Raw genomic sequence first — 24201 nt, forward strand, 5'->3', positions numbered from 1 at the left:
AGTGGGTCTGTATACCAACAAAAACCCCAAGAAAGAAAGACAAATCAACAAGATCCCCAACAGATAAGTCAACAAAAGGGAGAAGCACAGAATGGGGAAAAGACAACTAGGAGTCAAGAAACTTGGGCGCTAGGTCTTAAGCTCTACCCGTCATGCCACCTCACTGGACCTCGGTTTCCTCATGAATAAAACTGGACCAGAAATCCTTAAAGTCTCCTCAAGCTCCAACAATAAAAAAAGATAAGCTCTTTCTCACCTTCAAAAAAACAAAAAACCCCCCACAAAACTCTATTGTCCTCCTTCAAATAATGTTGCCCCCTGCCATGCTGTTTTCATATTTAAAAAGCAAAAACAGAAAAGAAGGAAAAGAACCAGCATTAAGTGTGTTGTGCAGAGGGGAGACTTATGATTCACCTAAAACTCAGGGTCTTCACAGTTTACTCCCTTACCTGAAAACACTTTGCTTTTAGTATCTCCCATAAGGCAAAAGTTTTGTGTTATCTGGTATCAGAGTTTAAGAACAAAACACACACATACATACTAGAGCTAGAAACCATGCACACTGCTGAATGACTGCAGGTGACAAAAATCATGTATTATGGACTTAACTGCATTCCTTCCAAATATACTGAATTTCATGTGATTAACTCTACCTTATGCAACTGAACCTTTATGTCTCCTATTTTTAAAAGGTAAGTCCTGGTGAAATAACTTACTTCGAAGAATAACTAGAAAAGTTTGGTTGATTCTGAGAATGAACTGGCTTGGCAGGCTCTGAGAGATGGCCAGCAGGAATGTGTGTAGAAGGCTTGTTATCAAAACTTCTTCGGTCAAAGTATGACAGTTGTTTTCGATAATACTCTTCATCCTCCTCAGGATCGTAATGATTAGACCGAACAATATCTTCAGGCGGCTTCATCTGAGGTTTTTGAGGTTCTGGGATCCTGACAATGAATGACAAATGGAACAACTTTTTAGATGTTAATTTTACAAAGAAAATGAATATATAAATATTTTATCTTGACCTTTCATTACTATGATTACTCAGGATCAAGCCGAGCAGTCCAATAGTCAAAATGGGCATTTCAAATCCCATGCCTTCATTCATTATACTCAGAAAGCAGCCCTCTTCTGGCTCATGAGGCCTTTAACACAATCTAATAAGCTTGATAATGATTTGGCTAGAGCCTCATGGCAGGTTAGAAGCAGTTAATTAGAAAGAGAAAAGGGAACATATAACTAAGACAGTGGAGAACTTCCCAAAGTACATACCCCAATTTTAGCAACAAGTAATAACTGAGAGAATTTAAGAACTTTAATCCACGATTGATAAATGATTCTCATGTAAGGAAATGAATCTATATAGTCCAAAGTTCTAGAGGGCACAGGAAGCAGTGGGGAAGAAATTAAGTTGTTAAGCAAATTAATAGAGATCTTCTTCAATTTACAATGGGATTACATCCCGATACATCCAGAGGAAGGTGAAAATATCGATAAGGCAAAAATGCACTTAATATACCTAATTTACCAAACACCATAGCTTAGCCTAGCTTACCTTAAGTGTGTTCAGAACACATACTTTAGCCTACAGTTGGGCAAAATCATCTAACACAAAGCCTATTTTATAATAAAGTGGTATCGCATGTAATTCATTGAATACTATACTGAAAATGAAAAACAGAATGGTTGTATGGCTATAGAATGGTTTTAAGTGTGCTAGTCATCTACCCTGATTGTGTGGTTGACTGGGAGCTGCCCCTGCCACTGCCCAGCACCAGGAGAGGTACTGTATCATATATGGGGGGAAAAAAATCAAAATTCAAAAAGTACGCTTTCTACTGAATGCGTATTGCTTTCACGCCCATGTAAAGTTGAACAATCATAAGTCACATCACTGGAAGTTGGGGACTGTCTATACGCTGTTATGTATGCTCTGCTTAGTGAAATTTAGAAACCTTGCCTCAAAAATAAATAGGTTTCACACCAAAAAGGGGGCTAAACTTTCAATAATTACGTTTATTTTATGTAAAATAGCTCATTTGCTAAAGATACTGGCTAAAGGAGACCCGCAGTAGTTTACATTTTCATGAAAAGCTCTAGACATCATTAAGAGGAAAATCTGTATGTTGGATAGTAGTTCCTCTTTATTACAAGCATGAGTTAGGCAGAAAAACTGTATTCAAACCCAGTCTCTCACTTACTCGCAGTGTGACAAGGACCCTGCTAGGAGAGCTGCTAGCCAGGTTTCTCTCCCAGCTCCACCAAGTCCTGTAAGCTACAGTGCATCTGTACTGTACTTCAACTCCTCTCAGCCTCAGTGCATCTCTTTAAAATGGGGGAAAGGACCATCTACCCACACTGCACTGAAGTGTATAGAGCAATGGCAAGCATATGGCACGTGCTCACTAAATGATTAATTTTTGTTATTTTAGCCAAACTGAGTCTGTTTCCTTACCCCTAGAAACTTAAGAGCTAGATCCAGCAATGAAACCCCAGTCTGTGCTCACTAGATTAGAGTTCGTGTGTCTAAAAACACGTCTAAAACTAAAGAACGTAATATAAATGAAGGGCTTTAACATTTTTATTTTAATCACTTGCTAGAAAAATATCTTTTTGAAAGACTTGATTACTAAAGGCATACCAAAGATCTGTTATAGAAGACATACTCAAGACCTTTATTTTTCTTTCTAGGGCCACTGTCTTAATTAGAAAGGTTGGTAGTTTTCATTTAAGGACAAACAAGACCCTCTCCCTTTTCCTTCCTCTCCTCTACTGACGTAGTAAGAGGCTCCATCACTGACTGAAAGGGTCAGATTCCTGGTCAGTTCCAGGCCCCAACCACCACAACGCATACCCACCTGTACAGTGTTTTGTCATGTTCACTGAACTGATTCTGAGGAGTGGCTTTAGGACCAATGATGGGAGCACCTGGAGGTTTAGATGCTCCCTCTGGAGGCTGCAAAACAGAACAAAAACATGCCCCAAGAACAGAGAATTACAAGAGAGCTTCACTTAAGCAGGGGAGGGGGAGCTGGGAAGCATTCCAAACTGCTCCTTCGCTGAATGTGCCCATGCAGCCAAGGCAGGAAAGGCATGGTTACATGCTTACCTTAAAACCAGCAGTGTGGTTTTCATCCTTCTTGCTCTCCAATGATGCAGATCTTTTGTTTTCAAACATTTTAACTCTAGTGAGCACAGACTGGGGTTTCATTGCTGGATCTTCCTCCTCTTCAGTCAGAGTTGGGGTTGGAGGCAGTGGCTTGGTATTTGAAGGCAGAACTTCTGGCTTGTGTTGAGATGCGGGTATGAGAGGAGGGACAACTGCAGCACCATGGAGAGGCTCATAGTGGCCTGCTTTAGAGGTAAATCCTTGTGATGGTACTTGCTCATAACTTCGTGGGTATTGGTCAAAATACTGTTTGGGTTCAGACGCCTTCGGGCCTGCTGAAGAATAGGACTGTGCTTCTGGTCTGTATCTATTATGCACGTCATATCCAGGAGTTGGCTGCTCTTCATGTCGTAGGGTGGAGGTTCTGGGTGGCTGGTCATAGCGTGGTCTGCTGTCATAGGACAGGGGGGCTGGCTCTTCAAAACGTGGGTAATAGCCTCGTTCTGAGGACTCCTCAGGATGTTGTCTGGAGTCAAGGTCCCGAGGGTGCTGATTATCAAAAGAAGGTCGAGGCTGGTAGGGCTGTTTGTCATCATAATATGACCACTGCTCCTCGTACGTAGGAACGCGCTCTTCATAGCAGAGACGATGGTCGTAGTTTCGAGAACGCTGGTCTGTGTAGCTTGAGGAGTCGTATCTGTATGTGGGCTGCTCGAGGTCTCTGCTGGCTTGTTTCTCTACATATGGGGGTTGGGATTCATAACTCAGATTAGGGTCCTTGTCTGGCCTCTGCCCTGGGTGACCAACAGCCGGCTGTTTCAAAACATGATTCTGTCTCATCATTTCCTCAGGATAGGGATCTTTTCTGTACACCTGCATAAAAAATTCATGTGTAAGTCCAAAGGCTTGTTTTCAAGTCTAGTCTACCTTAAGAGACGAAAATAGAATTTTATATGTGAAAATGGTATGTTCTACCACTTATTACCAAGACAAGAAAGAGATTAGTGAGAAAGCTAGTTTAAGTGAAAGCTCAAAATTTATAATGCAGGTAGGGGGGCTTTTATGTTTCAGCATGTTCTAAATGAAAAGTGAGTTAAAGATAATTATTAAATTTAGCAGAAAATCAATACACCGAACTACTGATTCCACTTGATTTGGACACCAAAAATAAAAATCATAAAGAAAACTTATGGACGCCATAATTTACAAAACACAAAAATGCTTATGACAAGGAATTCTAAAATACTGAAAGCCAAAAAATAAAAATAATAAAAACAGAAGCACAAATGCCAATTAAAAGGCCTATTTTCAAATTATCAGTATACCACTGGAAGCCATGCAAACTACAAAACTGAAATGATTCGTACGGATTCGAAAGCACTGTGGTGTGTAAGCCCACAGTAAAAAAGCCAAAGGAACACTTAAAGGGCAAAGCGAAAATGATCGTGTGCTCGACTGATGGAGAGCGACAAATGAGGCAACACTGCAGCACGAGTACCTTTGCTGGATCTACATGCGACGGCAAGGATGGCTCTTGATCTCTTAGCATTATGTGAGCTGCCTCAGTACTTGGTGTTCTTAAAGAATCAGCTTGTGGTGAGTAAGATGTGGAAGGAACTGGGGTGGGCCCCTCCAGTCTGACATTAGTTAAAGTTACATTATGGTTAACAGCAGAGGTTGATGATGCTGGGTTTGTTTCAGGCGAAAGGTAAGGGACTGGAGATGAGGCTTCTGCTTTCTGCGAAGTGTTTAAAATATTTTAAATATAGTGTTCTTGTTTACTGCTAACTTCCCACTTCCATTTATAGGGGTTGGTAGACATACATTTTAAGTGTGCTGAATAACAAAACTATGACCTCACGTCCTCAATTAAAAAAAAAAAATTCAGTATACTGCTGTGTAAGACGAACACACAAAGTTTAGAATTAAGTCCTTGGTATTCTCAAGTCGAAATTAAAGATTAGTTCTTAATCCGAAGAAAGGACAAAATATATTCTTCAACTCAATCACCACATTCTAAAATTTAATAATGCACCTCTAACTACAAAACGTTGAATGCTTGCTGCTTACCTGTTGAGAGGCTGTTTTAAATCCAGGGGAGTCTATTCTATGAACTGGTTGTGGCTGCGCTTGTGGTGAATAAGGAGGATATGTTTGGTTTTCATGATGCATTCCAGAGGAGTCCTCTCTTACAGGCTCAGAGGACCGTGTAATGGCAGACTCCGGTGGAGTCCCAACCTCATCATTAAGAGTTTCATCTAGTTCTTGATCAGTGTAGGCCCCGCCTTCTGTATCTGTGTCTTCATAGTCAGAAGTGTGTCTACTGTCCGTGCTATACATTGAGTATTCACTACCTGGGGCTGACAGGTAGGACAGACGATCATCATGCAAATCAAGGTCATCACTTGTAGCACCATCCGCCTGGGTCAAATAAAAGTAAATTAAAAATTTTATTCAGTAGTTCTTTAAGAGATGGCCTTTATTTTACAAGGGAGATTGAAAAGGATATTTTTCTTAGGAGAAGTCACATCTATTTCTCAAAACGTCTGGCAAGGAAAGGTCAAGAAGACTGTACAAGCACACATGCAGACACACACAGCACCCTTTGAGATCTGAAGGGCTTGGAAGAATGAAATGGTGGCTGCTCAGCCACAACAAAGCTGGACTCTGAGGCTCAGCTCCAGAAGTCAATGAAGGAACCCTCTCACCACTCAGGTTTACAAAACCTAATCAGTCACTAGTTTATCAGCCCAAAGCAAGGTGAAGAGGGAGAATGCTACCAAACCAAACTCACAGAAACAAGGACACACTGACAGAACAGCGCATTTAAGAGTTAACTATGAAAATAAATGCCACAGTTCAAGTTGAGTAAGAGCTTACATATATTTATATATATATATTTATACACATATATATACATATATATATATATATAAAGAAAACTACTTTTAAAAAAGTTGATATTTGGTCCTCAAATTTTTGTAAAACACAATGGAAAAGCATCATCACCTAAGTGCCAGCTGCCTCATTAAGAATTATTGTCTTTATTACTTTTCACAGATGCAGTACCTAATGGATGGTGAGGGAGAAATGCCATCATGTTTCTCTTTTTTAAGTAATTAAGATCTGAGTTGGTTTTTATTAGTCTACATTATCTTCTGAGTAGACCAGAAAGAAAACGAGAAGCATTTGAGGGAAAGGAATCTAAGGAGTTGCATCAACAGGCTGTCATTAGATACTAGTTTGAAACTAGTACCTGGATTAATTAGAACAGTCCCTGAAGATCTTGCCTGGACACTGTGCCCAGTTGGGCAGGAGAGCTGAAGGATCTGGAATCCAGAATTCAGACAATCCTTCTTCCATTTTAAGCACAGACTGAAGGACAAACATAAGGCCTGAGCTGCCTGAACGGAACATTCCACACAGTCCTATGCCTGGCTCTCTTAAGAGCCTGACCCTGAGTACTGCCCTCCAGATAAGAAAGACTAGGGTATGTGAGGTGTCCCAGGGGCTCTGGTTTTCAACAGAGTACCTCTTGGGCTCAGGAAGTGAGAATTCCAGGGCTCTGCTCTATGTTACAGCAGAGTCTCTCCCATCGAAATCTCAATGGCTTCTCAACTCTGTAACGGCTGCTGCAGAAGAGAAGTCTTTTTTGCTACCTACTCTAACCTTTAACTCACCAGGGTTCTGGAAGACTATAACCCAGCAGCCAGCCAGGGAAATATTTAAGTCCTTGGAGAAGAATTAACTTGCAACTCACCAATCCACCTAGCCTTTGCAGTGGTATGAAATGCACAGTGAGCAAGAACCATGGGTTGCGCTGACCAAGAAATGACATATGCCTACATGTTAAGAAAGTCTCAGGATGACTTTTCTTGGTTTAGTAGGAACACGTAAGACTGTGTCAGATCTTGCAAAAAAGAACTCTTTCCAGCAATTAGACCAGAGTAGTTCGCTCAGGAAAGTCAATGTGAAATGAAATGGTTTTGGTTTAAGAATCTATCTATTATGATAAAATATACTCGAATAGAAGGGGCAGGAGATCTATGAAGCTTGATTTAAACTTTAACAATCTAGGGCGCCTGAGTGGCTCAGATGGTTAAGCATCTGCCTTCGGCTCAGGTCATGATCCCAGGGTCCTGGGATCGAGTCCCGCATCGGGCTCTCTACTCTTTGGGAGCCTGCTTCTCCCTCTGCCTCTCTCTCTGTGTCTCTCATGAATAAATAAATAAAATCTTTAAAAAAATAAAAATAAAAAAAAAACTGTAACAACCTATTCTGATTTACAAAATGCAATGCAATCTATTCTAATAAATCTGTTTTTTCCTCACATAAGTTAGGGGAGTTAGACCTGTATTTTAAAATCCAAGCAAAGACAGGAAGCACACAATAGTATCACGAAAAGAAATCATAGAAAATTAAGATTTGTGGGTAAAAAAAAAACCAAAACCCTCAGGTAGGCAGATAGTATACTTTGTGCATTTATAAACTAATTTCATTTCGGGAATCACCAATGCAAGCTATTAACCATTCTACCTAACAAAGGCTGCTAACAGAATTGTGTTTTTACAGATTAGTATGGAGAGGACTGCAATCCTTTGTATCAAATGCCATATGAGTGAAAATTAGTAATAGTGTGTTTCTATAAAGTGATACAGTGGTTTTTTTCTACCTCGATTTGTCTGTCAAGTGTCCCAGCTGATATGCCAGTTATTCAAAGTGGTCTGATGATCTCATATGCATAGTCCATCCCCTAAAGTGGTACTGAGGAAAAAAACCACGATTCTGACACATTAATACAGGTGGGAATAGCAGACCAGACACGACCTCTAGATGTAAACATTTTCACATCTGTTCTTGCAGAGGCTGTGTTTTCTGGATAAAGGGCACAGTGGTCCTAAGCATGCAGCATGCACTGCTAGAGCATCTGTAGCCATAGCCAGGCAGAGGCAAGTAGGAGCCATGCAGGGACCAAACACAACAAAAACCAAGCCAACAAGGAAATATTAAAACAAAACAAAACAAAACAAGAGATATTCTCAATCTTCTCTAGCAACCAAAACATATTAATATTGTACTGAAGGTAAAAGATATTAAAAACAAAAGTTTCTTTCAGCTGTATTAACTTGCCCAATAAAATTAACAGACCTTTCCCATCAAAGACTGCTATAAAACCAGAAAGACTGACAACAGAAAGTATTTATTTTAAAGCTGGCCATTTGAATGTATATGAAAATCAAAATTTGTATCTAAAAAGGATGTATTGTTCTGTTCAGCATCTAGTATGCTATAACAATATGAACAGGTATTAAGTGGGAAAAAAATTCCCTAGGTAAACAAAGTAATAAAATAGGTTCTTTACTTACAACTTCTCAAAGCCTTTCCTATGCTGGTGGATACAGTACTGCCCCTCACTGTGCTGTCCGCCCCTCCCAGGGGGCTATGGCTACAGTATTCCCCACCCATTACTTGCCATTAAGAGTTCCTTTTTCTTCCAGACCAAGTCCTGAATCTCATGTGCAGAGGACAGCACTTTGGGGAACACGGACCCAGCCACCCAGCCCACTCAACTCTTTCAGAGAAGGGAAAAAAAATGAAGCCAGGTTCTAAGTCATTCCTCAGACAGGGGCAGAGCCAGAACTCTTGCTCTTTTAGTTAGCATTTGAGAACTCTGAGAAAAGCACCACTCAAGTGGTAATTCAATAGGTGGGGAAATTTCGGAAACTTTTACTATCAAAAACAACTTTCATGACCCCTACATACAAATTATAAAAACTTAAAAGCAAACTCTCTCCAAATTACTCTAATGTACTGATCTAATCAGAAGACAATGGTAACTCTCAAAGGCATCTCTGATTAGTCATATCATCTACTGTAAGGGTTAAGTAACAGGAAGTTTCTTACCTTTCCCTCAGAAACCCATACCAACTGGTTCTGTTGTTGCTGAATTGCTTCTTTCAATGCACCATACCAACCATCATTCATTGAGTTTAGGTTAATTGTAGCTGAAAATAAATAAATTAACAACATTGTTTTACAATTAGAACACTGTCAAAAGCCAGAATTCATTCAACCCTGAATGCATCAGCTCAATCATCATTTCTTAGTTATTTGAAGGAGAATGTCTGAGGACACACACCTTTGAAATTTCTATTTTGGCAGTGTACATTTTCTTTGACTCAGCAGCTGTTAATGTAACAGGAAGCTTTCCAAGGCAAAGGTTATATATAGCTTTTAGCATTTGAACACAATACTTTTGTCTACATATTGTTGCCTAGATATTTTAAATTACGTGAAGGCCTTTAATATACTCACTTGTAAAAAGATGGTGATTATTTTTACGAAGTTTATGAGACCTTTCATATAATTTCCTGGCACTCTTCCGAGATTCTGGACATAACCTCATCCTCATAGTTTTCACACCTTGCTTAGAATCAGGGTTAAGGAATACTACAATTGGATACCACTGGGCATAATTCAGACGATCAACTGCATTTGGTGTTACATCTAATAAAGCATGTTTGTCCTGGAGGCACACACACACACACACAAAAAACAAACAAGGACACAAGATACTGTTAATTAAGAATCATCACCTTCAAAAAAAAGTCACAGCCTATGGGTGATGGACACTGGGGAGGGTATGTGCCAAGGTGAACACTGTTTAAGACTGATGAATCACAGACCTATACCCCTGAAACAAATAATACATTATATGTTACTAAAAAAAAAATAATAAATAAGAGCCAAAAAAAAAAAAAAAAGTCCTTTGAAAGGAGGAAAAGAAAAGTCACAGCCTAGACTACATTCCAATGGTAATGGACCTTTAATCGGGCTCCAAAATGTCTCAAGAGTATGTTAGAAAAATTTGTAATCAGAATTCAATACAATTTCTGGCCTAATTAAAAAAAAAAACTTCACCAGCTCACTTTAAGATAGCCCCAATACTTGCAAGTTGACAGTATTATCTGTGTTCTGTAGTGAAAAAGAGTGTACGAATTTAATGTTCCTGATGTGATCCTGTAGAGTCAACAATATATCCCCTATGCATATAAATATCTTCTGATGCATGTAATACTGTTTCCTTGAAAGTTATTGGAATGCCCTTCAGTAGGGGGGCTTAATCTTCTTATGGTAGACCAGTAATACTTTTAGAAAAGCTACTTTACTACTTCCAAATTAACTAAACTCCATCCCACTCAAAAATACAACATTCACAGATTATAATGAAATAGGTCAATTTTTAATAACGTACCTGATCTATTATTTGCTTTATTGTATGAAGGCGAATAATGCCAGAGCTACGTTGGTCAGTTCCAGCATCTCGTGGTTCGCTTTCTATTCATGACATCAGAGGACAAAAACAAAACATCAAATGTGTATTGGTTAGACCAGTTTCTCAACTACTGGGCACTACCACATGCTGGGCTCTGTAATACTTAGTTATAGGGGCTGTCCTGTGCTAGGGCCTGTTCAGCAGCATTTCTGGCCCCTCCTGCTACATGCCTCTTGTCCACATTATGACCAATAAAAATGTCTCCAGGAGTGGCCAGTATCCTCAGTGAGGCAGAACTGCCCCTGACTGAGTGCCACTGGGTTAGATTAACACTTCCCAACAATTCTGGGATTAGAGAAGGCAAGTAAGGCACTTGCTTCAAGAGCAGTATTCAATGAGGTGCCAAAAAAACTCAGCAATCAAGTAATACTTTGCTGCAATATGTTTGAAAGATCAAAATTAATAATCTACAATAATCTGTAAGTGAAAGGAGTAAAAATTATTTAAGACTGTCACTTGGTCAAGAAAAATTATCAAACATGGCAATTCTTTCGATTGAAAATGAGATATTAAAAAGTAAATTTAGGGGCTCCTGGGTGGCTCAGTCGTTAAGCATCTCCCTTCGGCTCAGGTCGTGATCCCAGGGTCCTGGGATTGAGCTCTGCATCAGGCTCCCTGCTCAGTGGGAAGCCTGCTTCTCCCTCTCCCACTTCTTGTGTTCCCTCTCTCACTGTGTCTCTGTCAAATAAATAAATAAAATCTTAAAAAAAGAAAAAGGTAAATTTTAAAATAATATTGATGAGCTTGCTTCCATTAAAGGAAAACAAAATTATCAATTCTATTTTGGTATAAATAAAATATTTAAACTTGAAATAATGTGAGTTTTAATATACATGTTTTTTATGTTTTCCAAAAATTTTCTAACTATGTTCTGGAAAAAGACATTAAAAAAAGATGTAAAAATATATATGAATGGACACACTTTTTTTCCTTTTGCCTAACGCTCTAGGATGGGTTGGCATGGCACTATTTCCAAATGTTTTACACATTGTAACATGCAGAGAAAATGACATTATTTGTACGGCCAACAGAGATAAACTTAGGAGGCCTCTTCTGGGTGGAGCCCCATCCAGCCACTGGGGGCTGACGAAATCAATACCTGGGCAGGTCCACAACCCATCAGCAACAATGCTGTAGCAGACTGGCTGGGGAGTTCTGGGTTAGAGGCCTTTTTGGAACCTGGGAGCAGAGAAGGCTGTTAATTTGTAACTGAGACAGCCTGTGGTTTCACACTGGCAACCTGTCCCTCCCTACTGGTATATAAAATGCCAAGTGCAGCTTGAGCCAGTTACTAACCAAAAATCTCAGAGGCCCAATTTACACAAAGTTCCCCACTAAAAAGGCACAGCAATGTTTGTGACTCTGGTCACAAAGAAAGCTTGAAAGGCAAAGAGGAGCTCTGGTGTTTCAGTTCAGACAAAATCAGAGATTTGGAAGGACAAAGGTCCCACTGAAGGACAAGATGAATGACTCGAGAGAATGAGACTATCGTAAGATAAAGCTCCACGAGCAAACAGGGCAAAATTTCAAATCTGGTGAACAGAGAATTAAACAAAGAGATCAACTGGGAGTTTTGGTTGGAGAAAATGCTACTAATTCTTTAACAAAAAAGACTCTCATTGGACTCCGAGAGGATACATAACTAAGCTACCTGAATCCTTTTTAAGAGGCTGGCTGAAGTATAGAATAAACTCAATTAAAGCAATCAATTACTCCCTCACACAGAGCTTTGTAAGTCTTCACACTTACTCTTCCTGAATTTATAAACGCTAAGTTTGGTTATGGGTGGGGTCACCACCAACTTCTTTAGGACAAATGTTACCTACAAACAATGACCCAAAAAAACCTCTTCTGAAAAAACTAACAAACTGAATGGGGAATCAGAAATAAACTTCCTAAACTTGCTCAAATTTTACTATCATTTGTCTGCAAATCTTCTCAGTTTCATAAATATCCTCATTCAACTTCACCAACAACCTAAGTGAAAAGCAATATAATAAAAAAAGGCACTGCTCTGATTCTTTAAAAGTGTTAATGCAGGTCTCATCTAGTGACGGTAAGAACGACAACTACAAATGTAGGCACAACCCTTCGGAAGGCAACAGCCATCATACACAGCAGTAACTAGAAAATGCTCATGTTCCGTAGCTTATTCCTGCCTGTATTTGGGAATTCTAAGAAAATTATCATAAATATGGGAAAAGCTATATTCCTGAGGAAATAAATCCTTTGGGAAACAAAGTAGAGCAGAAATAAGCAAATAAAACAGGGACAGATTTCTGCATCCTTTATAAAAGTAAAATATAAACTTGAAACCAACTATGTATAAACAACAGAAAACTAATCAACCAAAATTTGGTTGCAGGATGGATAATAAAAAAAATAAGGTGGTATCTATTAAAAAGGAAAAGAGAATAAAGTTCCACACAAAAGTCTGCTTACAAACAGTAGTAGGGTGGAAGAAAATACAATAGGATAAAATTTAGGATGATGATGATATATGTCAAAATTAATTTTCTAAGCTTTCCAAATAGTGAATATTTCTATAATTAGAGGAAAAAAAGTTTACATTTTTATATATAGCTTACAGCAAGCCAAAGTAGTCATAACTAAGTCTGTATATTTAAAGTACCACAACAGTTAAACTAATTAAATAATAAAAGAATCTGTAAGCAAAATCTGTTAGGCATTTAAAGCACTGTATCTTCAATATTTATATTTAACACTAACTTACTAAAAATGCCTACAATAATAACTGATGGCATGAACCATGCTTTTATTACCCTTTTTATATACTTGTCTCTGTTACCTCAATGACTGAAAGCACTGGACTGAAGCCAGGAAGGGTTGGGTTCAAAGTTGAGTTTTGTCACTCATTAGCTGGGTGTCATCAGGAAAGTTTAGAGTAAAGAGGTTGGTTGGTGATGGTCCCCACCACCCTAAGACTTAAGTTGCTCAACTTCAGCATGGATACACAAATTAATATTTACCCCATGGTGATACTGTCAGGATTAAACAAGATGTTGTACAATTTTCATATGACGCCCACAGCTTCATAAATGGTGATTCTTTGTATTATTAAAGGGAATTAACAGAACAAGGACACAATCAAATTTCCCTCCAAATTAAATAAACTGGGTAAACTGCAAATTTTCACTTACAGAAAGTTTTATTTCTATTAAGCGAATGGATCAGACCCATCCTTTAGAGGAGTACCAAATAAGGTAATACCTTCAACCTCATTTAAGTCCGTCTTAAGGCCACTTACTTGCAATCTGATAAATATCTGGTTCCTCTCTTGCCAGCTTTTCTCTGGCAACATCAGCTATGGGTCCAAAGATAGTTACAGGCCTCAGAAACCCAGCTGGGGAGAAAGTCAAAGAAAAAATAACATAGTTTATACTTTTTCTTTCTTAAGCACATTGACATTAAATGGTATTAAGGTTAATCTATAAAAAATAAACTACCTTCTCGAAGAACAACTCTTTCATAGGCTGGAAACTTTGTTTGAACTGGCTGAGCTGACAAATCCTCTCTGCTCTTTCGAAGATTTCTCTTGGAACTGCGAAGACCCCGGAATCTCCAGAAGTCAGCACGGTCTCCCCCCGCTGTTTTTGGAAGTGTGTACTGTACACTGGCTAACTGCTCAGCCCTGGACAAGACAGAATATAGACAGAGGGATGAATATATTTAAAAAAACAAAACGGAAAAAGATCCACAGATGAAACAAAATGTCAAAATACTGGACAGAATTTTACATGCAGTTTAAATCTTAATGGCTAAACTAAGATAAAGAAGTTTGGGAGCATCTGGGGGGTTCAGTGGGTTAAGCATCTGACTCTTGATCTCAGTTCCTATCTTGATCTCAGGGCCGTGAGTTCAAGCCCCACACTGGTCTCCACACTGAGCGTGGAGCCTACTTAAAATAAATAAAGAAATAACAAAAAAACAAAATAAAATAAAATAAAATGAGTTTGTACAACTAAGTCAGTCATAGAGTGAATTCAATGAAAACTGATTCTTTACATTGCCAAAATTTCCCAGTGGGATTCAAGTCTTCCATCATCATTTACTTAACTTATTCTATGAGGTATCTAAACATTCATACCTGTTCTTATTAGGGATGATGCCTCGTTCTACTTCTTTATGATTTTTGCCAATTCGAATAGCGAGCCACGAGCCTAGTTTCCCATTGTACAAGGTATCCACAACACGGAACACTTCTCCTTTGTTAAAACTAAGTCCATAGGGAGATTCCTTTTCATATTCAAAATGGGTTCTAATATAGAAAGAATCTCCTACATCTGATTCTACGATGCGACGATAAACTAAAAGGAATCAAAACAAAAACATTATCAATAGCTAGTCCGATAAGAAATTACTCTGAATAGATAATGTGAAGATGCTGTAATAACAAAACCAACAGCATTCAACATATGTTGGATCCTTCCCCTGTGTGAGGTACCACATTAGGCATTCTATTTCATGTACAGCACCATTACCTCATGAAATAGGAATGCTTAGCACCTCCATTTTGCAGATGAGGAAAGTAATGCAGAAACAGATCAAGCAACTTGTCCAAAACCACACATAGTGCTATTTATACCATCTAACTTAATTTTGTTGCAAATATTACAAATATTCCCATTTTTCTAAATAAATGGTTCTCAAATGAGGGTAATTTTTCTCCCCCAGGGGATATTTCGCAGTATCTGGAGACATTTTTGATTGGGTATGTGTGCTACTGGCATCTAGTGGATAGAGGCCAGGGATGTTTCTAAGCATCCTACAATGCATGGGTCAGCTCCTACAAAAAAGAATTATTTGGCCCAAATGACAATTAGTGCCGAGGTTGAGAAACCCTGTTTTAACTGAGAAGTGTAGCTGCCTAATCAAAGAAAATTAGGCATTCTCTTTACTTAATGCTAACAAAAATGTATTGCTTAGACAACATTAGTAAAAAAATTGGAAGCTAACTGTACACTTTTATATGGTTCTGACGGCTAATAAACAACTAGGATTTTTCTATGCCTTGTGAAGGGCTGGATAGCCTTCTACTTAAACTAGAATGTCATAAGACTGGTTCTATAATCGTGCTTTCTAATGAGCATAGTGTTAAGACTGCCTCTGAGTGACTTAAACTCTGACATTAACAAATTCATTTATCACTCAACTTTGAATGATTTATTTAAAAATGGAAATTAAAATCCCTATTTAAGTTCTCAGAATTCTATAGATTTTCTCCATTTTCTGACAGTATCTCACCATCTTTTTTCTTCTGAGCCAATATGGTCACTTCTTCTCCTTTAGGGAGGTCAAGAAGGAAGAGGACAGCTTCTTCTCTTATGATGTTTGTGAAATCTACATTGTTTACCTGTTAAAATACATTTCACAAATTACTCTTGGCCATATTTTAAGATTATGAAAATACTTAACTACACAGAAAAAAAAGATTCTCAGACTACCTAATTTGGAACTATCACAGCTTTCAGAGGGAAAAAACTGACTTTCCTTTGGAGAAAAATAATATAATTTAAAATACGTAGAAGGCAAGTAAAATGAGTAAAGGTGTAAATTCATTCAAAGAGTAGCCACAATGCATCCTGGCATTAATGGTCATCTAGTGCAAAATCTAACCAAATTAGACCAAAAAGACAACTCCTAATTCCAAATATTTATTATTATTATAAACTCTCTGGCTTTAAGTTTTGAAATCATAAATTCCACAAATGTAACTTAAAACTAAATAATATTGTATACCAATATACCTCAACAAAAAAAGATTTTCTTTAATTTCCTGTGAATTTAGTAATAGAGTCTTACTTTTTACTAGTCTCTGAAAAAGAAGTCAGAAGGAAATAAGATAAAAAGAAACGGTATGCATTGTCCCAGCTCTGTAAAAGCATCTATATGATGTAGGCTCACCGTCTGCAAAGTCAGTATGTACTTATATCAGAAGCTCTTAAGGACCAAAGGAAACTTATCAAAATGTTACTGGTGACTATATGCAGGATCACAGGTAGATTTTCTCCATTTTACCTTTTGAAAATTTTCCCCATTAAAAAAAAAAATTAACATGCACTACTTTTATGATATAAAACAAAAGCAAATTATTAAGAAATAATTTAAAAATAATGTACATAAGGGTGCCTGGCTGGCTCATTTGGTAGAGCATGTGACTCTTGAGCTCAGGGTTGTGAGTTTGAGCCCCATGTTGGGGGTAGAGCCTACTTAAAAAGGAAAATAAGAGCTTTAAAAAAATAAAATAAAATGATGTATGTATGCCCTGAGGAATGAAAGTACAGTGTCAGATGGAAGCAAGTCAAAGATGATAGCTTGACTTTCACAGAGGTCTGAAGGGAAAGGACAGATGGAGGACAATGACCACAGCAGCTGGCACAGTGGGGAGGGGACTCAGGCAGAGCTCAAAGTGAAGATTCTGATGGTGGGCTGCCGACATGAGCCCTCAAAATCGAGATGGAGACCTGTAGCAAGAGAGAAGCAGGGAGCTGCTGACATTCTCCAAGCTTTAGAAGAACCATTAAGGAAGACTGGACAAGAATTTACAAGATTAAAAGAGCACCAGAATGACAGTGTCAGGGAATCTAAGGAAGAAAGCACTTCAAGAAACATTACTTAAGACAGTCAAAACACTGCTAGGAAATAAAGGAAAACGAGGGCTGAGGGTGCCATTAGGTCAATGATGGCTTATGAAACTTCAGATTGAGTAGTGGTTATGATGGAAGTCAGACGATAAAACTTTAGGACAGGGATGACTGAAAAGGAAGCAGGGTAGGGACTGACAACAATTTCAACAGCAAAAGGAGAGAAGTAAGACAGTGGAGGATGAACGAAGAGCCAGAGGAGAGAGAAAGAGAAAAACATGAGCAAAGCAGCAAGGTTCTGATCTGGAGACTGAATCCAGGACAGGGGGCAGGAGGTAGCCAAATGCAGGAAGACCTGAACAGAGGTGGCAATGACAGTCTGTGCTGGAGAGGTGGAACAAACAGGAACTCACATTTAATAGATGATGATCTTCTGGTTAAAATAGGACATAGTTTATCTGCCAAGAGATTTGGATGTTTTAAGGAGACAGATAAAGATGATACTGTATGACTGGACAGCATCGCTTATGGCAAAGATAGAAAAACAACAACATCAAAAGAAAAGAGACCACACCTAAGCTGGGCTTTCTGACTCTTGTAACTGGTCCTGTCTCTTGTGGGGTATGAAGCTTCAGAGCCAAGGCAGTTGACACATTTGCCCGATGGACACCCCATTTCCTTGCATGTGAGCCATCCCCAGGGTAAAGAAAGTCCCACAGAGCTATGTGGACTGCTGCAAGGGCTGCTCCCTCTCTCATGGGAGAGGAACAACTGGTGGTAAGTTGTGGCCCATGTCAGTCTTGCCAGCCTGAATGTCTAGTTGAACTTAAAAAGACTACTTGGTGGATATTATATGGATCTAAGGCCTATATATTTTTTTTTTTTTGGTAGGTTCTACGAACATCAGAGATTAAAATGAAACCAGAGGATCACACTCTGTAGTTACACATATCACAGCAATAAACAAGAGCAAATGCAGAAATGGGAAGGGACGAGGCCAATATAACCAAGACCAGACAGATTCCTCATCTGAATGGTTATTTGGTTCAAAAGACTGTGACTTAAGATTACAACTGAATTATAATAACAGGTTTGCTGTATTTGATGTCTTTCTCTAAAGATCTAAGTACTTTCAAACCATATCTCTGATATACTGACATACCCTGAGAATTTGATCACCCTCTTCTAAGCCTTCTTTGGCTGCAGGGCTATCTTCTAGAACACCAGCTACAAATATTCCAACATCATTTCCACCAGCCAGGCGCAGACCCACACTATCTCCTTTTCTGAATTTTACCAATTTCATGCTGGGCCTGTTAAAACAAATATTTTATTTGAAACGGTTAAAAGAAGCTTGAAAAGTTACAGTAAACTGCTACAATGAAAACCACACTCAGAATGAAACAAAGGACCATCATCTCTGAAATTCCCCTCATACCACTAATTTACTGAATACAATTTAGTATTAGAATTCCAAATCAGCTTTACTGGCACTTTCTTTTATTCTCTGATTAATAAGTTTTAAAAATATCTGAATTTAATATGCAATTATGGTTTTACAACTAATTTATAAAACTACTTTATAAAAACAATGTTTTCCCAACTCTTAGTGTCTTGGATGCATGTGGGGCATTTGCAATAGTTAAAAACATCTTCCTTTTTTTCCATTCCAATTCATACCATATCATCTATACAGAATAACTGAGAAGTACTGTTTTTCAAAGGTAGAAACCGAGGCATAAATTGACAAATTTTCCTAATACCAGGGAATCAAAATCAATCTCCAAGCATTGTGATCGCCACATCCAAGAGATAGTGGTTTTTAAACTTGGCAGTTGGTGCACTCTTGACACAGATCACTTACTCTGCAGTCCCTTTGAATTTGAAATAGAAAACTTATCATCCTTCAGCCCTTCTGGATTAGTCACATATTCAATCCCTGCCCTTTTCTTACTAGACAGAGAATGGAAAAGGAACTAATGTATGCACGTTCTTTTATAATCAGTGTAGTGCCAAAACCTTGCAACAGTCCTTAAAAACTAAAGGATGTCTTAAAAGAATGGGTCGGGAGAAACGGTAATTACAAACTACGCTTTAAGGTAATTAATTACAAATTACATACATAATTACAAATTACCCATCTAGGTTTCCGTAACTCTCCCACTTTTCTACTCAAGAAGACACACAATTCTGTTACCTATTCTGACATGAAGTGCAGAAAAAGTCCCTTTCCTCTTAATTCACTAAGTAACAATGAACAAATGATTAGAAGCCAATGAAAGTAAAAAACACAAATCAAATAAATGAATAAATGAGTTGAGGAAGGAGGGGAGGGGGTCTAATTCTTTTAAAACAACTGAAGACCGCCTTAAGCTTTTAGATCTTATAAGGTATTCACACGTGTCCCATTTCCTTACCTAGAATGAACATTTACCACATGTAAACATCAGAGCCTGTAGGTTAGATGAAGTCACTCACTGTCAGGGTTGATGGCACCCTTGGTCCCTCCATGAAAGTACTGGCCAGTGTTACCATGGGCCATGTGAATCATTTAGCTGTGATAGTGTCCACTTTTCCAGGTCCTCTCCCAAACCAACTGTACAGAGAGCTTTTTTAAACACTTCCTCAAGGTCCTTGAGGCTCCAGGTCCCTGGTAGTCCTTTTGTAACACGCACTGATCTAGTAAAAATCATTGATTGTAGTCTGCATCCCTTAGTAAAATCTGTCTTTTTAAAGGACAGCTTTAGGCCCAGTCTCAGTGTCATGTACCCCAGATGACTGACATTTTATAGTCTGCTTTACCGGCGTTACATCAACTACTTGCAATAACAAAAAGTAAATCCATTAACCACTTCTGTCCCAAATCCAGTCACTGGATTTGAATGAATAACCAAATGTTTCCTGGCTCAGCCCACAACCTCAAATCCTCTTTAGTGTCTGTTCTTCAGGGCTCTCTTGAGAAATAGGTCTCTGGAATTAATCATCTCAGTTTTCTTAAACCTTAAAGAGTTATAAAATCTTTCAAGCAATTCTGAAGAAAAGGAAAAAGGAAACTATTCCTTCATAATTTATAAAATTTTGAATTATCAGTTATCTGATATTAACACAATATATAATTTTAATCTTGTGTCTTACCCATCTATTTCAGTTCTTTCTCTCTATCTAGCTGGGTCTTGCAGTAACAACCCAATTTCCTTAAGCAAAGAAAACAGGTAAGAGTAGGGGTCTACTCACTTACAAGTTTGGTTATTTTGAATTACTCACATCATGTCCCTTTCACCACACAGGCAACAAAAGACTAATTTGATGATCAAGATGGTTTGAAATTTACATCTCAATCTCATTAAGTATAAAACAGAACAGTAAAAAGTGTGGAATATAAAAAACGTACTTTTGAGTTGCTAACTAATCTAGAACAGGTTTTCAACCAAGGGTGATTCTGTCCCCAAGAAACATTTGGCAAAGTCTGGAGACATTTTTGGTTGTTACAACTGGGAGGTGCTACTGGCAGCTGGTAGTCAGGGATGCTGCTCAACATTCCACAATGTGAAGGACAGTCCACCACAATAAACAAGGACCCAACCCAAAATGTCAACAGCGTTAAAATGGAGAAACACTGGTGTTTGTTTTTTTAAATGCTAGGGCAATAGAAAACTCGTGAAAATTCTGATTTCTAAGCAGAAAACAATTTTTTAATTTTTGTAATTCCCAACCTAAAAACTAGGTAGGTGACAGTGGTGAGAAAGTCAACATCCAAAGTTTCTTTTTTGTTCTCTAATCTCTAATTCTATCATATAAATAATGTGAAATAAAACCTTAATCATAGCATTAAGTGGTATACACTCTTTTAAAAAGGATATGCAATATGGTTCTCAATTGAATTCTCACTTTAAATAATGCTGAATAATGGACAGAGAAGACAACACAAGTTTATAATCGCATTACCGGAGAATCCCATCTTCATGAGTTGAATTAGGTAGGACACCATCAGACGGACTGACAGGTAAGTCCACATCTGGTTGTCCAACTTGAGCATACACAGGCTTTGGTTCTAAAAGAAAGAAAATTTAAAAATTGTGCAGGAAGCACTTTATTAAAAACTGGAATAATAATGTAAGCAACCCAGAAAATACCAAACAATAAAAAGCCCGCAAAATATATATATAAGAATTCATCAACAAAAATATAAGCTCAGAAAACCTGATAAGGAACATATATATATATTTTAAAGTACAGAGTACAGTTATAAATTCTGATGTCTTTATAGCAAGTATGCACATTACATGGTTACCTGTGCCTTCCCAAGCTTCAGCTGTTAGCGTCTGAAAAATCTGTGGGTGGGGGACAGGGAGAGGAGGAAGAAGAGGAAAAAGAGAAGAAGAGAGAATCCCTACATTTCTTTAAGACAGTCAAAGCAGCCTTCTTCACTGTGGTAAAATTTGTTTTCAAATATCTACATTCTTGCTACTGAACAAGCAGAGTAAAAAGATTTGAGAGAAAAAACTGAGAGACAATAGAACCCAAATCTCCTGGCCTTTCAAACAAATGGATCTTGTCTGGTCTCACATACATCTCTACAGTGTATAACTTATAGTGTTTATGAAAACACTTTCAACAGGTAAAATAACTTAAAAATTTTTAAGCCAATCTAATATTTCTCCTAAATAAGCAGTGGTGAAGAACAACTTTACTCATTGTGAATAGCTGCTAACTATGAATAATTTCTATCCAGAAAAATTTTTTAAAAACTCATGAAAGCCTACTGATCCATGCCAACCTCATACCCATAAGGAATATGTTGTAAGTCAAATACAGAAAAATTCAAACACATGTAGTAGAAGCAGTAGTAGTAACTGTAGAAGTAACAATAACCATAATCACTGAAACATCTTTAAATTGTCTGTAAATTCTGACAATTATTTTATTTAATCTGATTGCAAATATTTTCTGAATGTAGTATTTTGCTAGGCTTACCTGGAAGAGTGGGTGCTTGTTTCTCATTTCTCTCAACTACAACTTCTTCTACCGTTTTAGGCGTATGATCATCTGCATGCTTCACAGGAGTTGAGACAGCCCCGGGTTTAGAAATTCTCTCTTCCTCTCTGCTCCGGAGACTACACATTATTTTATAAAATTTTAAAAATTATGAGCATAAAGATGATTGTGAAAATCATTTGTAAGAGAACAGTCTAAGAACAATCAAGCAAACTTTGAAAAACAATGACAAGGGATTTGCTCTAACAGCTATCAAAATATTATAAAAACCTAGTAAAACAGAAATAGAAAAACAGATCAAAGTAACAAAACAGAAAATAGATGAATCTATCCCCAGTAGTAAAATTTATTATGGAAGTGGCAGTTCAAAATTGTCAGAAAAGAACATGTTATTTATTTAATAAATGATGTTAGGACAAATGTCCACAAATTTAGAAAGATTAGATCTCTATGCATATTAATGACAAAAATGCGATTTCAGATGGAACTTAAGTCCAAAATATATTTTTTAAAAATCTGTATCATCGAAAAAAAAAAAAAAATCTGTATCATCGAAAATAGTGGACTGTTAAAAGTAAAACTCAAGGCACAAAAACCCTCATACACCAACAACAGTGATTACATAGAAATGCAGGTAATTAAAAAATATATATATTATTTTTTGGTTATGCCAAATGAAATGAGGTTTTTTAGTTCAAACAGCTGAAATACGAGCTATTTCATATAGTTCAACCTCAGATATGTAATGAGTTTAATACCTTCATATTTACATATTGACCAATTTATATATTGGCCTAACAACACATATATATTTGTATATATACATTTGATATTTAGAACATATAAGGAACTATAAATCAGTTTAATGGAGACAATTCAAGAGAAAAATGAGTATTAGGAAGAGACAATTTACCAAAAATATATACAAATAACAATAAACATGAAAATATGTTCACACTCACTAGTAACAAGGAAAATGCACATTAAAATAGAGCTTTTAATTATCTCATCATTCATGCAATCTTTCACACGATAATATAAAACACAGGGAAGGACATGGAGAAACAAGTACTCATACAGGGATGGTAAAATAAATATAAATAAGTACAACTATTTAAGGGCAAAATGGGAGTTACTTACTGAAACAAAAAAGGCAAACATGCAAAAACCTGTAATTCCACTTCTAAGTTTATCCTAGAGAAACTATACATACATGTCCAAGAATGCATTTTTTCCAAACTTTTTGTTAAGGAAAATTCCAAACACGCATAGTAATGCAGAGAACAGTATCATAAAAATCTCGTGTATTTCAAAAATTTTCAACATTCTATCAGCAATTCAATTTGAGGCTAACAGTACCTTAACACCCAAACCTTGACAATGACAGGACAAACAGAGAAAACAATAAATATTTTAAGCTATAAACGGAGGAAAAAATTCTAAATAAAATGCTAGCTAAGGGAATACAGTAATGTATTAAAAGATCATTTTACAATGATCACAGCAGGGTTATTTCACAAGTATATGGCTGGCTTAACATTAGGAATCTATCACATAATTCATTATTACATCCAAATATTACAAAAAAAAGTATCGGTCAAACAGGAATGTGAAAAAAAATTCATCAGCCATTCCTAACAAAAATCACAAATAAAGCAAAAATACAGGCAATACAATTAATAATGAGACTATTTTCCAAAACCAAAAGCCAAGACCATATTAAACAGGGAAATGCTGACTGTATCTACACTAAAATCAGTAATAACACACAGTGATACCTGCCAATACTATGGTTATTTACCACTATTTTGAAGACTCAGATGATATAATCATGAGATAACAGGCTTGAAATACTGAGGAGAATTTTAGTGAGTATAAAAGAATACAAAACAAATTATATAAAGAAAATTATAATTACATTAAAAAAAATCAACAGACTTTCCTCAATGTCCTCTATAATCAGAAGAAATGAAAGGGAAAAGTATGCCAGCAACAATAGCATCAGAAACTGTAAAACGCCTGGAGAGAATCTGTACAATCTTAGATTGGGGGATAAGTAAGATATATATCCAGAAGCCATAAAGATGAAAACATTTCACTTTTAAAAATGTTTAACTGCACAGGAAAAGATGTTATAAAGACTTATATTTACAACG

General features: G+C 37.3%; 1 protein-coding gene across 6 annotated transcripts in view; it reads right to left on the reverse strand.

Annotated features, from left to right (window-relative positions):
• TJP1 (tight junction protein 1) overlaps window positions 1–24201 on the reverse strand; it is a 106188-nt gene that overhangs the window by 14966 nt on the left and 67021 nt on the right. For 4 of the 6 annotated variants that reach the window (XM_035023991.1, XM_035023990.1, XM_035023989.1 and 1 more), the window contains exons 9-23: window positions 22025–22164; window positions 20996–21101; window positions 18213–18363; window positions 15711–15819; window positions 14554–14773; window positions 13913–14097; window positions 13714–13809; window positions 10365–10447; window positions 9425–9635; window positions 9014–9114; window positions 5180–5530; window positions 4608–4847; window positions 3110–3982; window positions 2859–2956; window positions 717–944 (exon numbers count right to left, since the gene is read on the reverse strand). In XM_035023991.1, the coding sequence (XP_034879882.1) occupies window positions 717–944; window positions 2859–2956; window positions 3110–3982; window positions 4608–4847; window positions 5180–5530; window positions 9014–9114; window positions 9425–9635; window positions 10365–10447; window positions 13714–13809; window positions 13913–14097; window positions 14554–14773; window positions 15711–15819; window positions 18213–18363; window positions 20996–21101; window positions 22025–22164 (3192 nt within the window). The remainder of the gene's footprint in view (window positions 1–716; window positions 945–2858; window positions 2957–3109; window positions 3983–4607; window positions 4848–5179; window positions 5531–9013; window positions 9115–9424; window positions 9636–10364; window positions 10448–13713; window positions 13810–13912; window positions 14098–14553; window positions 14774–15710; window positions 15820–18212; window positions 18364–20995; window positions 21102–22024; window positions 22165–24201) is intronic. The other 2 variants (XM_035023993.1, XM_035023992.1) reach the window with 1 other exon arrangement.

The sequence above is a fragment of the Mirounga leonina genome, unplaced genomic scaffold (assembly GCF_011800145.1).
Source record: "Mirounga leonina isolate KUSES-001 unplaced genomic scaffold, KU_Mleo_1.0 Mir_178, whole genome shotgun sequence".
Taxonomy (NCBI): domain Eukaryota; kingdom Metazoa; phylum Chordata; class Mammalia; order Carnivora; family Phocidae; genus Mirounga; species Mirounga leonina.